Source organism: Dicentrarchus labrax, unplaced genomic scaffold (assembly GCF_905237075.1).
Source record: "Dicentrarchus labrax unplaced genomic scaffold, dlabrax2021, whole genome shotgun sequence".
NCBI lineage: Eukaryota > Metazoa > Chordata > Actinopteri > Moronidae > Dicentrarchus > Dicentrarchus labrax.
Window position 1 is genome coordinate 22757039 of NW_026136707.1, and position 19229 is coordinate 22776267.

Sequence of the window (19229 nt, forward strand, 5' to 3'; positions counted from 1 at the left end):
CATTTCATAGAAATTCCTTGATGGGAAAATATTGTTTTATCTACATTATTTGATACAGTAATCATTTTTCTTTTTCTGAAGGCTTCCCATTAAATTCTTTGAAATGACGCTCGGCGAAAAGCTAATTGTTGCACAGGCAGTTTTAGCGTTGACAATATTGCTATTCCAGCCCCTGAAGACTCTTGGGCCACTGAATGTTATGAATACGATGCTTTTCAGGTTAAACAGCGGCATCTTATTAAGCACTTAAGGCACAGTGAAGTGTCTCTGTGCCACTACAGGATAAAAACTCCCTCGGCCTCATCAGAGCTGCTGAAGAAAAGTATTTCTTTGCCAGTGTTAGCACCTTCCAACAGACTTTACTTAGTGGAGATAAAGTGAGCCAATATGAGGTGAGCGTGCTGTAGACAGAGCCTCCACTCGTCTGCAGACGAGCCAATGGCTGAAGATGGATGCCCCCACTTAACCATGATAGCTCCCTGGAGGAGCCTCAGTCAATGGCTTCATTAAAAGTGAACGTTCTAGTGAAAAGCTCGCTTATAAACCAGTAATTAAGACCACACATATTTTACCTGCTTTGTTTCAGCTGTCACATCCGGTGTACAGGCACATGGTTAACTTTTATTTCCTTATAAGTAACAGAATGACACTAATAAATCATTCAGCCAGAGGACAAGCAAAGTGTGTAACAGGAAGGACTTGAGGATGCTTAAATACAGCAGGCTGGCCATTTTAACAGCATTTTAATCTGTTCGTCGCCCTCGCAAAGCAAATGTTACCCTGTGAGAGAGGCATTAGCTAAGCCCATATTAGTTGGAGGACTAGCTTTGTGACTTTTATGGACCAAACGTTGCACCAGTGTCCACTTGGACGTGTGTGTCTCTGTAAACTCTAGAGAGGCAAGTAGAGGCAGTAGAGTGAAGCAGGACCCAGCTAACTCCACAGAGAAACTGGCTGGCATCTGCTGAAGCCCTCGGGCACGCTCAGAGGTGCCTCCAGCATTTTAATGGCATAGTCAAATGCCAGCATGTTTTCATGCCATTCCAATTCAAATTCATTGGATAAAGAAGTAAGAGCGTGTTATTCCCCTTCAACAGTCCAGACAGAAACACTGGGCGCAACAACACAGAACTTAGCAACTCTGCAAACATGCTGGGATCCAACGTTGTGTCTGATTGGAATAAGATACTCGAGTAGGATTGTGTTTTTTTTTTTGAGAAATGTGAACAAAAATAAATCTCTGTCTTAAGGAAGTAAGATTATTCTGCATCTGGGCAACACTCTCACAAGGAATTTGGAGATTGACAGTGATACTTTTTCCCAGCCGCTGGGTGTGTCTCTCTATTGCATGAAGCATAAATGTACAGTAATGTAAACTTAGTGGGCCATCTAAATGCATGATGTCATCCGATTGCATTTAGACGCCTTGTCATCTCCAGCGCTGCAGGCTCGCAGAAGTGTGTGTATTTTCATGTGTGTTTTTCAAGGATGTGAATACATTTATTCACCCCACCCCCCCTCAGATCAACCCTCCCTCCTTTTCACCGCAATTTCCAGACGAGCGTTGGTGCTGAGTTCTCGAGCAGTTTGTTGACTGTTGATTGTAAGTGCCCGAATTTAGGAAGGCAGCCATTTCTAATCACGAGAATTACATTGCTTAGCAACCGGAAAATCAAGTTAAACAATACCATCGCTTATTCTTGGTCACAGACTGCAGCTCTGAGAACACATCAGTCTCCACTGAAGCTGTTCCACGCTCCTCCCAGCGCATGCACACACACTTACACACAAGCAGCCATTCACAGACAATATACAAAATGGTAATTTACTTTTGACTTGTGTTACAGCATTAGCTCCACATTTAGTTTGATCACAGTGTACAACTTGGAAAAAGGCTTCTTTTTTTGTAACATTTACGCAGTATGAAAAAAGATGTTTGAAATGAAAAATTCCTTTGAGGGTTCCTGTAGCACATTAAGCTATTAAGAGTTGCATAAATGGTATCTATTTCATTACAGTGATCAAGGATTAAATTAGAGGCTTGAGCCCTGTAACATATACACTAAGTCTCCTCCAAGGCTGAGGGAGCCCTCTGCTTCCCAAAGGTCATTAGAGCTGAGGAGAGAGTATGGCCCCCAGTCTCTCCTTGCCTCTCTCCACTTTCTCCTCCTTCTCTGTCTCCTCTCTCTCAGAATCCCCAACCCTTCGTGCAAGATGAGACAAAATTGTTTTTTTTCTATTCTCACACTTTGCTGTCAGAGAGCGAGTGTTTACCCGTTTTTTTTTCCTCCAGCTGTGGAGGTAAACACATGAATGTGTATCTAAGCCTACCTGGCTCACAGCATTTGGCTACTTGCAACTTGAGACAAAGTCCATATTTCTATATTTCCTCCCACGCAGAAGTTTGAAGAGTCTTGCAGAGTGTGTGCGTGTGTGTTCACCTGGAAGTGAGGAAGGCCCAGTATCAGTGTTGGCACAAAGGGCCAGTCACAGGGAGCGGAGTTGGCAGGGGTTGTGCTGCATGGCCCTGTTGGATTTTAGGGCTGCATTATGCATTCATGTTTAGTCTCAGGTGCTACGTTTTATCCCCAGGCCAGCTTGGACACATTTTCAATGGACCTTTTGGATGAAAAACTGTATAGGTGGGAGCAAAAATGATTTCCATGCTTATAGAGATCTGCCGCTTTGTTCTGTCAGATTCAATTACCTCACCTCTAATTAGGGAGCTATAGAGGAGGCTGGGTTTGTGATCCACACATCACACTGTGGAGCCTGCTGATAATGTGAGGTATCGCTATCACAGCCCGGCCACAAGCTCCCCACATTGCGGACGGCTGAAAAAGCATGCCATGAAATTAGCAGTCACTTGTACAGTTTTGCACATACACACATATTTGTTTAGAGCTCTTCTTTTTTTTTAAGTGTGAGTTTCCGAGGCACATGGTTTTTTCCATTTTCTGTTTTAGTCCACTGAGGCACAGACTCATGTACACAGTGTTTTCCTGAAAGATATGCTCATTCCACTACCTCTGTCCGTACTCCTCTCTTCCCTGCTCCCCTTCCTCTGTGACTCATTAATCCTCTGTCCATCATATGGTCTCAGAGTATCACCCCATTTTATAGACTCAGTGGGGGCATTACCATATCCCTCTCCAGAGCTCCACTCCGCATGGCCGATCCCTATCAGACAGAGGCCATGCCATGAACAAAAGAGCCACTGTGATCAAGCCTGCATTCAGCTACCAATGTCTCTATTAGCATTGGCTGCTCCTGCCTGCTGCTCCTGCTGCATGACTGTTTGAACAGGGGCTGAGATTTCTCTCTCTAGTCGGCAGAGGAAGAGTCTGATGAATGCGGATGATACAGTTCAGGGCGGAGGGTGTGGATGACAGGGCTATGGGGGTGCAGGGATACCTGGACACTGACCCTGATTGAGAGGAAGTTCAGGCAGGGTGCAGTTTCCTGAAACATCCTCTTAGAATTGAGCAGATATGAGTCTTTGTGCTGGGGTGATTTTAGCAAACCAAGCCTTTCTCTAGAAAGTAAAGCTCATGAATTAGCACTTAAAAGTCTGAAGAGAACAGCTGTCAGACTTAGAGGGTAAAGATGATTATTGTGGGACTGACACTAATAATCGTTCTCTTAATTATTCCAATGATTAGTTTCCATGATTAATTGATTCATTGTTTGGTTGAGTGGTCTCCAACCTTTTTGGCTTGTGACCCCTTAAAATGAAGCCTCTTCAGACTCATTACAGGTTATGGGCTATTGCATTTAAATCAAATTTGTTTCATCTGAAGAACTTTTAGAGGCCTGAAATGGTTAAAGTATCTAGAATTCCACAAGAAAAATATAGATTTTTTAAACATGGAAAATAATTGTGTGTAACATTTCTATTCATTATTTACTGACTATTTGTATAACCTTATCATCATATGACCTCCTCAGATTCATTTGGGTTCCTTTGGGGTTCCAACTTGGGAACCATCCATTCAGTAATGGGCAAATTAAGTGAAAAATGCCTGAAAAAGTTCAAAGAGCACAAGCCAACATCTTCAAATCTTCAAAGCCAAAGATATTCAAATTAAAATGATATAAAACAGAGAAACGCAGCGAATAATGACACTTAAGAGGCTGAAATCATTCAATCTTTCTGCTGTATAAATATATTATTCTGATCAATCAAATATATAAAAAAAACTGTTTATTGGCTAATGAACTCAACACTAAAGTATTTTGTTTTCTGTGTTGTTTTGAAAGTCACTGATTTCAGATTTAACAAACTGGGTTTTAGAAATGTAACTGATAGATGTTTTGAAAGCTTCAAACTTCAAAAGAGCCGCCATTTAATGGTGACTTGCCTTTTCTTTTGAGAACAGTAGAATAGTTTGAGGCACCCATATGGAGCAAAGCAGGGTATCTAGATTATATTGCAAGGACAAGACAGATGCAATAAGTAAAAGACACCACATAGCATTCACAAAGATTTCCAAGCAAGCTTCCAAAGCAGTCTTCTGTGAGCTTAATTCCAAGATCACCTCTCATTATAAATCCCCTACTTTTTACAGATTTGTGGGTCTGTTGTAAAGAGCAGACTTTGCAGCATTTTAAAACAGTGTTGTTTTCTGTGGCGACGTGAAATGCGGACACTCTCCCCGCGGTGTCATTGGCCATCTGAACTCCAGAGGAGGCTTGATAAGAGGGTGAAGCAGCAGACATTCCTCCGGCCCAATTCGTCAGCAGACCCTATAGAAATGCACCAACAAGCGCGGGTCACACAGTGAATGTGACAGGATTTTAAACAGTACACAACTAAATATAGCAGGAACGCCACTATCAGAAAATGAGTTAGGAGTGTGGTGCTAGTCGTTTAGAAAGTCATTATTCTTATCATTGCTGTCTCTGAAATAATTTCAGGTCTCTCCATGCAATGAATACTGTATAATAAACTAAACATGTGAGAATGCGCATAAACTTTGGTAATCTACGCAGTCCCCAAGAAGTAGCCATCAGACCCCCTTTAATGTCTCTGACTGGGTGGAGTATTTCATTTTTCCATATTCAGTAAGGCCTCCGGTATCTCTATCAGTTTGAAAATGCTCCATTTAGTTACTATCTGTTAGAGTGGGGAAGTGAGATGCCCTTATTCTGAGTCTATTAAACCTCAATTCTATCTCATCTTATCCACCTAATCTTTGTGTCTTATTGACCATGAAGTTTATCTTTAATCTCCCTTTACCCTTATTATCGCACAACACTGTAGGTCTATTTTCTATGGTGCAATAGTGCTGCTGTATTTGCCGGCAACAGAGGAAGAATCGTTTAGTTGTACACACAGTTCTTATTCAGCTGTGTAATGGAATGTGTACAGAGTGTGTGTATAGAAATGTATTTCCCCGCTTTCTTTCACACTGTCTTCAATTGCCTTGGCAGGAGCTTTTAACGCCAGTCATACAATCTCCCCTTGATACTGCGATATTTATCTCTCAGTATCATCTTAAGCGATGGTAGACTCATCGAGTCACTTCACGCCTCACTTCACTCCTCAGCGAATCAGCAGAAGGCATCAGATAAGATCATAAAACTGTATCCTAATTTAAAAGCAGCACTCTGCCTCCGCAGTGTCTATTAGAGATCTGTGCGCTAATTCTTTTCATGTCCGGGGCTCCTGCAGATGTAGGCCTCTACAAAGGAGTAATTTATAAGACTAATGAAAAGAGCAAGCAGTTTGTGGACATCAGGGGGGTCTTTTATGAGGCTCGGTGCAGGAAGAAAGAGGAACAGGAGAGGCAAACCAGCCCCACTTTCTGAACTGAAATTATTGCTTTATTAAAGCTGAGAGGCTCACTCTTGCTACAATAGAACAAACACGTTGAAAGGTGTCGAGAGGATATCAGTGCACTCTGTTTGAGCTCCGGGATGATGCACAAGAGGCTGCAACATAGCTCATGTGTGACAGGCAGAAACGGAAACAGCATCCACATCTAGCAGGCGGCAATGGCAGCACTTCTGATATGATTATTCAGTTTAAACACAGCTCGAGAAGGAGATTTATTTTTTCTTTAAGAAAATGATGCAGGTTTCTTGCTTGGAGTGTGTTATTTCAAATATAAACTAACCTTAAACTTGAAGTGTTCCATCACTTCTATGCTATGGTAATTCATGTGCAGACACTGCAGACATGTTTTGGTTTGGAAGGAGAGGTGTGCAAGATGAACATTATCTTAATAACATTCAAATGCCGGGTGAGATGTTTTTCAGGACTAATACAATTCAGGTAGCAGTACAGTAATTCCATCAACGCCCTTGATTGAAGCAAAATGGTAATATGCAAATACCAAAAGAGATGTACAGCTACAAGCAAAACTCTGAAATCATTTAGATTTAAAGAAATAATATTGCACAGAGGGGGGAAAACATTAATCACACGGAAAAGTGTCTCCTTTAAGATTGCACTGGTGTATTACCCGGAGGCATGGAATGTAAATGGAAAATCAACATTGTACCCTGTGATAAGGCTAACAAATTAATAAAAGTATTTTCTTTCCTCCTCCCATGCTGATGCCTGTATGAAAAGTCTGGAAAGGAACTTTTTTTTTTCCTCCTCCCTCCGTCTGTGTGCGGTTTTGTTTTGCAGGTAGCAGGATTAAAATCAACGCTCACCTTGGCTGCATGTCGCATTGTTTTTCAGAAAGCACACAGTCTCGGAGGGCTTTTTCAATAGCTAAAATGGAGGGGCCTTTGTGAAATATTATGGTAAAATAATATTCATTATTGACGTAGCCTTATCTGTGTCTATACTGAATGTCTGAACATGGAGCTTGTAGACAGTACAGTGCTGTGCTACGCTTTGAGTTGCATCTGCATTTGTAGTAACTCGACAAAAGAAACAAAGAGAGGAGGAAGTTTTCTTTTTTTTCCTAAGGAGCCTGAAGGATGTGATGAAACTGCTGAACATCTCCCTTGTGTGTGTGTTTGTGTGTGTCTGTGTGTGTGCTCCCTCAGGTCCTCTGGAGGATGGCCTGGAGGAAGAGGAGGAGGAGTGCGTCTCCGAGGAGAATGAGCTCTTGGCCAAAGACGAGTTCTCGGTGGAGGAGAACTTTTCCGCCGAGTTCGAGGCTGAGAACATGAGCTGTGAAGACATGGAGTACTTCTGCAACAAAGGTCAGGATGATTTACTTATAAACCAAAACTTTCAAAGCCATTCTCCACAAGCAGTGTACAGTGCTCCTTTTAATACCTAATCTGAGACAATATGTTAAGCCACCGTCGTGCCAACCATTAAAAATAAGTTAAACTCCTGCCAATGGCATCTAATAACATTCCTCAACATGTTCAAATCAAACCTGGCAGAACTTGTGTCCGTGTAAGAATTCCTCCCGCATCACTGCCTACAGTTGAAACTATCCATTTTGATATTTGATCCCAGCCATCCACCCAAGAGCAGTGGTTTGATCTGAGAGAGCGATGGCATCGGCAACACTGGCTCTCCCTCTGTGATAGTGCTGTGAAGGTGTGCTACGGTACACCAATGCACTGGAGAGCGTAGCACTTCCCTTTGAGCGGGCGCTAAAGCTCTGTGAACACTCAGCAGCACCTGCTACTGCTCGGAGGTCCAGCACTATAAAGCGCCTTAGCATCGCCAAATGCGCCCGAGTCCTCTTTGAACTCCAATTCAATTAGATTGCTTCTTTGTATGTTTGTTTCATTTCGGTCACACCTTGCCATCACAGGAGCTAATTTGTGGTCTGCTCCAGGTTACAGTGTGAAGATGACAGACTTGTCCCGCCTCCCTCCCCCCTAACTCCCAAACCCCCACCCTCTTCCTACCCCCTGGTCGCGTGGCTTTCACTACCCCAGGTGTCCCCACTCTTACTGGCGCACGGATGCCATAAATTTGACTTTTTAATGAAGAACCAATGCTTTGAATGTCTGCCTCTTCCTTCTCCTTTCAAAGGGAAAATTGTTTAGAATTATTTCTTCACACTTCTAAACTGATGTGCCTTGTGGGATTACATTATTGAAGGAAAATAAATCTTTCATGTTTCAGGTAGGCTATGCCCCGGTAATCGTATCAATAATGTTTTCCTTTTGTTCTCCGGGAAAAGTTGAACGGCACAATTGTTCGGAAATTGCAATTACCAGCGACGCCTCGTTTGCTTTACCCTTTGTCTCCTTCGTAATGTGTCCTTACACAAACTTCAAAGTGAAATGTATGGTCTTGTAATAACCCAGTAGCTATGAAATAGATGGTGCAGTACACATTGGTGGCTACAGCTGGAAAAAAAAGTACAACTTCTGAAAATCTTCAAAGAACCTTGTCAGAGCTGTTTGATATTTCCATTGTTTTGGATAAAGTAGAGGGTGTTGGAATTGGGCCTCAAATCTTCTTTCCATGTTTATGAATAAAGTCAACACTAAATAGCAATCCCATATGTCAAATACTACTTTTTGGCGACACTGGTAATCTGTTCCTTGTCATACACAAGCCTTACTAGTCAGATTCTTTTTATTACTTTGCCTATCTAAGCTTACAGTAGCTAAGTCTCCCTTTGCCTCCTAAGACCCAAATGATGTACTATCCGAATTTCTTTTTTTCCTCGTGGCAAGTTGTGCGCAATCATCAGGTGTAGCCATTTTCCCCATGATCCCTTCCTCAATTAGATCTATTTAAAACTAATGTCTGCGTGGCTTAAATTTACCCCACTTATGTGAAACTGCCGTGAATTAAACAGGACGCAATCCTGGCGGCATTAAATGGTTTAAGTGTGTTATTCCTCGACTATAGGAGGAAAAAGAGAGCCCCCTTGATTAACTAAACCCTCTCAAATGTGATGGCGTGCTGTAATTAGCCCTGTGCGGACTTGAACGTGGGTTTTAAAGCAGCCACTCATCCCATGGCCTTTATCTTCTGCTGCTTCCCGGAGAATAAGGTCTCCCGTGTAAGGTTCCTCCACTGAGCAGTGACTCTCTGGTCTTAGCTTAGCCTTGTATCTGTGTAGTCACTCTCTGAAATGGGCTTGTCAGGGGGACCTAAAACCTCCATTAAAAGTTTCAGTCTATAATAGGTATTAAAAAGCTGTAGGAACACAAAGAGGAGTACCAATTTTCATTAACATATGAAGCACTTATTAACTTTGATCAGAGTGCGGTGAAGTAGCAAAGCCGCTTAAAGGCGCAAAGGTCAAGAAGTTGAATGCCACCAAAGACTCAGTCATTTGCCTTACCCTTGCAGAAAAGGGACTCCCCAGATAAGTGCATGGAGCACCTTGACGTCCCATCCTGGTCTAAGGCTTGGGAACCTCTAAATTGGGTGATGGTTGACTCCATAACCTGTTTAGTTAATGGTGTCATGGCTCTCGATGGTTTTGGGTGCTTTCGTGGTTGTCTGCAAGAAGCTGGTGTTATCACACACGGCCTTTGCCTTTGCAACATAAATGAGAAATCTCACTGATGCTAAACTGTGAGTATAATGCAGCTAAAAACAAAAGGACTAGTGCAAGTCCATTTTGCATAATAAGTGCTTTTACTTGTTTTATATATTTTATATTACAGTATATAATTTGATGATAATACTTTATTATTTTGAGGATGATGATGATGATGATGATGATGATGATGATACTGTATTCTCCTACTATCTCTGCCCCTCATCATTACGTTGGGACCATATAGGAGGGTCCTAACCCCATGGTTGGGAACAGCTCATCAATATTATCAGTAATAAAGGAAATTGTGTAGGCCTAAATCCCTAGTCAGTGACACTCAACATAATGTTACTGAAACAACATACATGGGTGTGAAATGAGGCTGCTTGGTAGAATAGTAGAGCGCCAGAGAGAAGGAGCACTGTTTTAATATACATGGAACAAGAGGGGGTCTGTCTACCTATTGAGAGCTCTGTGAGAAAAACTACATATCTAAAGAAATAACCTTGGCTTTTCCTGCGATTAAAACAGAATCTTACCTCAAACAACTTCCCCTGCTCGGTCAATTTCACATTTATGGAGCTCTGCTTGTGAAGAGCCCACAGTTGAACTCCACAGCAAAGATTTATACTCTATTGACACACCTGGCTCCATAATTGTAAGAAAGATACCTCTTTTATATACACTGAGTGGCATCTTTTTTACTGAAATTGTGAAATTTCACCTTGCTGTTTTACCCCCTCTTTTATTGTTGGCTATCTGTGAAGTTCAGCACAGGGTGTTGCCACAAGCTGTTCCTTTTGTGCGTTCCAAGTGTTGTGTGATGACAAATGACTTCCTTAGTTAGCTCTGACAGTAAATTTACATGTCATTTCATGTGTCTCATTTCCTCAATGTGAAACACCTTTTAGTGAAGTCATATTACATGATTTTTTTTCAGCTCAAACTACTTGATTTTGATGCTGTTGTGAGTGCTTATGTGTCAGGATACATCAAGCACAGTCAAATGTGAACATTTTGCACTCCTCTGCCGCATTCTCCTCAAATAACAAAAATTATAATGCAGGCAGAAACATTTTATCACAGTGTGAGTGAAGAGCGAAAGCTCAGGACTGCATACCCAAGACTTAACACAGTAAATAACAAACCCACCTTGACCCTTCAAATAACCTCTCAGTGAGTAATTTGACTTACAGTAACAAACAGAAAGTGGCAGAATTAATTATGCCACTCTTTGTGTGACACAGAAGTAATCAGAATCTCCAGCAACACAGGAGGAAGATCTCCTTGGCTCTTTCGCCACAGCTGCCAGTGCCCAGAATGGTAAATGTGGAATTTTAATGCACAGTTGATGCTGGAGAATATGGGGAAATGCTAATTTGTGGTGCGATAAGATGAATCGAGTCATCCCTTTAGCCCCATTTGACTCAGTGGAGGAAATTAATCATTAATGTTTGTTAAGTATGACAATCTAACTGGGCCAGATCTACATGCTCAGAGACTGAGGCAGAGCGAGATAAAGACCCAGGCTGCAGACAGGGAGGAAAACTGCCAGATTCTGTAATGATGGGAATTTATTGGCATTTAAAGAGACAGTGGCAAGGCATTTCACTAATAGCCTCCCTCCATTGGAGTGCTCTGCCTGCCACAAATTGCATGCAATTCAAACCTATTTTTCAGATAGCAGAGAAGTCTTACAGCTATGCTTGACTTTGGTGAAAGAGGTTGCTTCCTGGAATTGACTTTATCTGTTGCAGCATAATCTGCATCAACAACCAAATATGCAATATCAACTGACTAGCACTACCACTGTTGGGGGAATAGCAGGCATCCCCCCTAATATTACATTCTGGAAATCATTGCCAAGCTCCAATACTAGCAAGATTGTGATGGGTTTAGAAAAGTGGCAGTGGGTTAAAGTCATTGAGCCTAGAATTCAGTAACATATAGAACTGTGCAATCCCATATGAAGACTTAAAAATACTTATACTCCATTTTGCCGAAATTGCGACCTGTCTCTAGACTCAGTGGTCAGGATTAGAGCGCTCTGAGCTCCTTAAAGTCGCACATGAGAGATTGACATTTTCAAGGGCTTTCTTGGCAGAGACAATGCTAAAAGGGAGAGAAAAAGCCAATATGACTTTGTTGCTACCTTGCTCCAGGAATTGTGTGTGTAAATCGCCTATAAGCTTATTGACCTGAATGCATAGCACGCTGCGTGTGACTGCGATTTGGCTGGAGAGCTGTCCTTTGATAGAGCAGCGATAGGGCTGATTTTAACAGCTCACTGGCTCCTCTTGCATGCCCGCCAACCCTGCACCCAGCAGGCCGCCTCGCCTCCCCAGCCCTCCCCGTCCCTTCTGTTCTGTTCTGCCTTCTCTCACTCCACCTCAAGTATCTCCATTTGACTGCACAGAAAAAAGGAACCTTAGCCAGATGTAAATTATGATCTCTGCGATAATGTAGAGGATGATCATTGACAATATGTCTCCCTTGATAAGACAGCAGAGGGTTTCAATTCAAATGATGAAACAAGGCACAGTCTCTATTACTTATAGTGGACCTCTGTGAATAAAAATGGAGCACCTCAGTCAATCTATTTCTATATCAGAAAGGTCAAAATTGGTTTAAAACCATAAAAATGGGTCTCCGTATTGCACTATATTCCAGGTTTTATCAAGCCGTACTGTAAGCAAAGGAGTGCTGCTCCAGCAGTTCTTCCTCTGCTCTGCTTTTTACTGGTGACATTTGTGCAGGAAACTTCATCAAAGCCCTGTGACATTGTTCCCTGTGAGGTTGCCTGGGCGATTGTGTTTAAAATGCATTGCAAACTGTGTTAGATAGAAGGCAGAAAATCCTTAATCACTGCTTAATTAAGGAATCATCTTGTAGCTTCATTTCCCGGGCTGTAATTAAACACTTCCAATACGTTTCGTTACAGGGCTTAACATGTTCGCCTGAGATCAAGGTAGTGCCTTTAATGTTATCTCGCCAGCTTTTTTTAAACTCCGCTCCATTGGAAGGAACTGTTGATATACGCCTTTGTTATCCTCGTCATAATACGAGCCTAGTATGCTAAAGAGGTTCTCCGGGCCCAACAATAAATAGTGGGGGAATTTAGTTGAGTGGGCTCCCTGATAATATACTGGGAAAGGGAGGGAGTGTGCAGGGGGGGAGAAATCGCCAGCCCAAGCAGACACTTGCATAAGCAAAACTGGGTCATAATGACCTCATGTACTGTAAGTAGGACATTTCTGCAGACTTCCCTTCAGTATCACTTTTTTCTTCGTATACATCTCCTCTTTTAGTGCGAGGCGGAAAGCTGACATCCTTTTGGCAATGTTTGCTACCTTCTTTGAAGTGAGCCATGTCAAAAAAAAAGCTAAACAAGCATGGTGTGTGTGCTTGATCTGGAGATTAACCTAACTGAGGACGGACGGCGTGCGAGTGAAGTAGTGTGTGTCCCGTGGCAGTTGTCACTGGAAGTGTGATAACTAACACTCTGAAATGCTTTTTGGAAGCTGTGGGGGGAAAAATCAGATACAGATGTGGTAAACAACCATATGACAACAACATGTGTGTATGTCCTGTCATGTGGTGATAGATATGATTTGTATTACATACAGTGTGAGCCACATCCTAATTGTATATTGTCTTTGTTATCCTAATATATTCCCATTTAAATCTACACATCCATCCCTTTTTTTCCTTGTTGGGTGTATGAAGTGTAGTAATCCATTGTAGTAATCCAGGCCTGTCCTTGACCGTTAACTATTGGGTTTAAAACATCAAAGGGATGAAGACGATATGGTGACAAAAGTGAGAGAAATGTTCCTCCACAAACTATCAACTACCACTACATGCCCCGAGCAGGTTTGCTCTTACTTTCCCGAGTTTGGAGAGACACTGTGCAACCACTGTGTCAGCCACATTGGATTTATTCAGAGCACCACACTAGGGGCACCTACTAAGCACTGATTTATGTGCCTATAAACTCTGAGTACAAACTGTGCTTACTGTAGACATGCAAAAATAGTTGTTGTTTTTTTTAACTGTAAGTGCATCTAAGAGTGCTCAACAAGAGCTCCGGTCAGTGTTACTGCTGCGCTCATAGGCGGAGTCTGTTTAACAAGGTCTTTAAGCACTTACACATCGGAGAGAGATACCCAAATATCCCTTAGCATGGTCTGTGTGAGCCCTGAGACTGTAAATCAGCCCTACATCCTATAACACACATTCTAGCTCGCTCCACAATAGATCAAACGGTAATAAATAGCCACCTCTCTCCCACACATTGCTTTCCTTCCTGTTCCAAGGGGCTTCCTCCTGTTCCTGCAAGCACTCATGGGAACTCCTTTTTACATAAAAGTATACAGCTGGACATGGTGAGCTCACAGCAAATATACAGAATACACAAACACACACCATGACAATGGCTCACATGACTTCAGATTGTGACACACTCAAATATTACAGGAAGGAGTTATAAAACTACACGATTTGTTTCTGGGATGGTATCCAAAGTCCTAAAAATCTGCCCTTTAGAAGGGCAGCACAGTCCATAATGCAGTGATTAATTAAATAAGGTGTCTGAGCATTACACTTGAATCGAGTGCTGCTCACTTTGTGTCTTTTTGTGCGCTTTATAGGACTTAATCTTTTTCTGCCTTGCAGGAGAGGAAGATGGCAACCGAGAAGCAGGAGAGTCAGAGATGGACAGCCAGAGCGAGAAGACCAGGCATACTGCCGTGGGGACAGACGAATGGGACGGTCCAAGTAAGAAAAGCCATCATATCACTTTCCTAAATTGTCTGTTAGTGCCATTGTAACTAAATTGTTATTGTAACAAAACTGCAATGCATGTTGCATAGTTTCAGATGGTTTTGGTTTTGGCATTAGACAGAAAAGGAGCAACAGAGTATGTGTAGACTGGTTTTAACATTATGTCTTATATAGCAGTTATAGATGGACAAATGAGTCAGACGTCTGCATGCTATATAACAAGCCACTGAATGTACACCCACCACTCAGAGTACATTCAATTACCAACAACTGTTTGCACAAAAAAACAGGTTTATCATTTCCCCTTTTTAAAGTAACCTATAATGCAATGCAGATGTAGCTTTTTTGAAGAGTTTACAACACATTTTTTTAATCTTGTTTTGCCCTTTTACTAAAAGTAACTTCATCAAAGTGATGGATAATACATTGAACAAGATAGTTGCACAGCAATTACTGCTCAGCAATAGCCTGCACCCACACTGCTGAACACACAAAATATGATTCCTTTTAATGCATAAAATGACCTCAAGAATTTATTGCAGGTACATGCATTTGTAAAAAGAGAGAGAGAAAGAGAGAGAAAAGAGGAAAGAGAGAGGGAGAAAAAAGTGGATTTGGGCAAGTTGTGCTTGCTAGCTCGAAGCCCCCCGGGGTGTGTATTTTATACTGACAGTGAATCAGTGTTATCGCACCTATCAGATAATGCATTTATCATTAAATTTCACATTTGCATTTAAATCTGGGGAAGGAAATGAGCATTGCTGGCTAAAGATAAGAACGCTGGGACGACAGTAATAAACCATCACTGTGATCAGTCAGGAGACAGGGCTGAGGGGGTCAGCTCAGAACTATGGGGGCCATGACAAAAAGAAGGCATCACATGCGGAAAAAGGCCCTTTTGGGCGAGAAAATGCTGAGCTTAAAAATACTGCTTTGAAAAGGAGGGATGGATGTAGCATGACTAGATGTATGACTGACTGTAATTATCCTTCCCCCTTCTACTTAGCCATCAGAATGAGAATTAGAGGCTCAGAAACACACTGCTGGACAGGCGAGCAGAGAGAGAGAGAGAGAGAGAGAGAGAGGAGGAGGAAGACTTGAGTTTTATGGGAGTAAAGTGTCTCTTGCATACAGTGAAGCTGGCTGAACTGCAGAGGAGGTGATGTGAGACATGATGCCCATTTCATGTTTTACTAAACCACAGCCTGAGTGGTTCCGAGTTATCAAGTGACATCCTGTTTGAAGACTTCAACACTGTGTCCTAATCTCTGCTGTATTACAAACTGAAAAATGGCACTTAGCACATGGCTGCACCCAACGCAGAAAAAGGAAACACGCTTTTATATTTGGACTATACACAATCAAGCCAGGTCTAACAGACAAAAACCAAAAAAATCTTCTTTAATCAACATGTTGCCACCAATGTAACTTTCTAGACATCTCTATGATATACCAACCAATTAGTAAGTGACTTACACTGAGGCAGTCGTGCCCCTCTGTTTTCTCAATGGGCAGCATAGAGTGGGCAGAAATTAATCTTGGCGCATAATAATGCCATTCACTCTCCCATCATGGCTGCCATGAAAGGTCATTTCCCTTTTTAATTTTTCCCATTGTGTTGGAAAAGTCAGATGGGCATGTTATAATTTGAATAAAGAGGGGAATCAGACAATCAGATAGGGACATTTGAAATGACATGACTTCCTGTTCAAAGCGATTAAAAGCAAATTTATTTAGTTTGAAACTGTCTACCCTTTAATCTCTTTGTAAATGTTCAGATAGTTCAGCATTCAAAAGTTCTTTGTTATTCTTTGGCTTAAGTTTAAGCAGGTGTGATTATGATCACCAACAGATAATTTTTAATCACTGCGCGTGTGCATCTGAATAGGATGTGTAATGGCCGTTACATAAAAAGAGAGTGAAGCCTTTTAATGAGGTGGGCTAACTCGGAACATGCCCACCTGCTTTGGTGATTCTATTGAAGCACCTCCATACCGTTTCCCTTTTGCTGAGTAACAACAAAAGCCTTTACAATCTACATCCCTTAATTGAACTTTTTTTTGTCCCCGCATTTCATCTCCACTTTAGTAACTCATGTCAAGTGCTGTCCACGATTGCCCCCTGTTCTCTGATTGTCTTCTCTGTCTGGAACAGCAGAGAACCGTGCAGAATGACTCACTATTAATCTGATAGCTGCCTCTTCTGTGCTGCTCAGAGTGCTGGGTCTCTGATGTGGAACACCCAGCGAGTTCCCTTTCTCTCCCCTCGTCTCTACAAGTATGTCCTTAAGCAAATCTGCACACTGATCTTCTGTCTCGTGTTCATTTCTCGTCACGGATGTTTCGCAATCAGCCGCTGATTTGGGAGATAGCGTGTCATGCTATTCTATTCATTTTCATGGACTGGCGGTGATAGGAATCTGACTCTGTCTCTCTCATTCTCTCCCACTCGCTCTCCTCTAGGCTAATTGGGAATGGTGTGCGTTAGCTAGCTAACTCTGCTAATGAACTTGTTCTCAGTCTTATCTAAAGGCTTGCTCGTGTAAACTACACCCCCTTATGAAAGTCATGGAAATCCAGGGTTCGTTAAGAGCGCTGTAATTATGATCACTGTCATTTCTACGAAAAGTGTTAAGCCTATAAAATACCATTTGTTTCAGCGCGCTATTTAGTCATACATGTGATTTATGAACTAATTAATATCTGAAGCAAGAGTAGAGGTCTACTGGCCTTTAACTAAATGAACTGTATATACTGTCTGTGCTGTCCACCGCTCATATGATGAAGTTTGGCTGGATGACATATATAACTGGCCTAAACCTGAATTTATAGTGATACAGCAGGTACACATGACTATCCTATGCATATAATGTATTTAGCACAATGGTTTCAGGCAAAAAAACCTCAACTGTCTACCAAAGTGGATTTTTCTCTATAACTACACTTAGCAGAATTAAACATTATTAAAGGGACCTAAAGTCTCAAAAGAACCTGGGGGCATGGATTTTGAAGGACATTTTAAGCATTTAACAGGCAGGAAGGATCTAACTAGAGATGTGTTTGATTATTACATTATAGAGCATTATGGGAAATGTAGGCTCTAGTGGGGGCTTGACCTAGACTTCATAGAAAGTCAGGATATCACTGGCTCTGCTGTTTTTTTCTCACCATTCTTTTTAAAATCTGTTTGTTGTAAGTCCCCCAACTTCATGGAAGTGCCCCTTAAACGCAAAAATTAGAAACAACATGCAAGAATTAATTATATTCTGAATTAAACTGATCTTTATTTTGGTCTTTAAATAAGAAACCCCAATAATATCAGTAGTAATGAAACGAAAAGCCTGATTGAGTTAGCCTGCCTTTCAAATATTCACATTGGTGACAGGATTGAAGATATTGCAGCAAATACATGTAAAATAAGGCACACTGCAAAGGAGGAGATACAGAAAGAGGAGGAGATGAGTGTGGCAGAGAGGTAACAAAAGCCATGTGATCACCTTGTCCACAAATCTCTTCTCTTGGCTGTGCCTGATGGCCGGCTTGCTCAGCTCCTAGCGCCAGCTGGGCATCGGCCAGGGGTCAGCTGAAGGAGTGGCCATCTAAGAATCTACCTGACGGTCAGACACAGACGGAGCACAAGCAAAGAAACCCCCCCCCCCCCCACCACCTTAAAAACGATATCCATTTTCATCAACCCCCTTCTTTCCCCTTTCAAGACATCAAACATGCACACGCTGAAAATGCAGCTTCACTCAGATGTAAAAACTCTCGAGTCTCATTTTTGACTCCAGCCAACCCAGAAGGGTCTGTGGCCGATCCGTCTTCTTCTTCCAGTCTCAAAAAAAAAAACAACAACAAAAAAAAACAATAGCCATTTCAGGTTTAATGCACATATGTCCTGCTAGGAGAATTGGAAGACCAGATGGCCACGATACTGTGGCAGGTGCCTCAACAAATGTTTGCGGTTGCCCGTGTTGCTATTTATATCGTGGTGAAACACAGACATGCAAATATTTGCAAAAGGACAGTGGGCCCTTTTTGTTCGGAGTCAAAGTGATCACCAATATAAACAGATGGGATTAAACCTTTTGGGCATCAGTTACCTGAACTTTGAAATTCCCGCAGTTCATCTAAAGGAACTTCTTGTTCTTAAGGGAAAAATGGGAAGACGTTAAAACAAAGGTGGACGGTTATGGGGTCTTTATAGAGAAGATTCAATTCACCTTCAGGTCTGTTTAATTATAATCAACAGTCCATAATGTTCATATTTTTGCTAGTTAGACGCTTTCAGCATTTAGCCTCGACTGAACTGAAAGTAAACACACCCAAACTCCAGTACAAATAGAGTGAAAAACTTTTAAAATTCTTCCACAGCAACAGTCCATTTGAGCACAGTTCAGTCAGGTTGCACTCAGTAAACAAGGCATTTTCTAACTCAGCACCCAAGTCCATTATAAAGTCAGGGTGTCGTCAAGGAAGGAGGGGCGAGTCGAAATGAGGGAGAGAGACAAACGGAGCACCCAGATGCAGATTAGGCTGCAGAAGATGAGGGTGTAAAAGGGATTTAATGGTAGGATGGATTAGAGAAATCCTTGTAACAATGTTAAATAATTATGGTTCCAGCCGAGATCAAAGCGCCATTGATTGAACCCCTCAAGCCTTCAGCACACAGAGTCTTGGAAAGCAAAGATTGGTAAACTAGTGCTCAGACCACTCCGGCTGCTCCAGTTAAATTGGATTGGAAATATTAGGATATAGATGAATCCTTCAGGAGGCTTTCGCAAAGCTTTTGTCACCGGAAATGTAGCTTGGGAACGGTATGAAAGGTTTGATAGTGTACTGTCTCGACAGAATCATAAGACGAGGGTGTCGCAGCTGTCTCCACTGATACCTAAGCGTTTTAAGTAGACTTATAGACACACTTGACTGTTATATCAGCAAACTGAAAACTTTCAGCGCAGGCTTTCATTCAAGGTTTTATTTTTTTTCTCCCCCCCTCGTCTTGTAATCAAGAAATTTG

At 41.9% G+C, this 19229-nt stretch overlaps 1 protein-coding gene across 2 annotated transcripts in view; it reads left to right on the plus strand.

Moving 5' to 3' along the window:
• The window catches only part of zfpm2a (zinc finger protein, FOG family member 2a), a 117126-nt gene that overhangs the window by 24834 nt on the left and 73063 nt on the right, over window positions 1–19229 (plus strand). For both annotated transcript variants that reach the window (XM_051406916.1, XM_051406917.1), the window contains exons 2-3: window positions 7006–7164; window positions 14103–14204. In XM_051406916.1, coding sequence (XP_051262876.1) covers window positions 7006–7164; window positions 14103–14204 — 261 coding nt within the window. The remainder of the gene's footprint in view (window positions 1–7005; window positions 7165–14102; window positions 14205–19229) is intronic.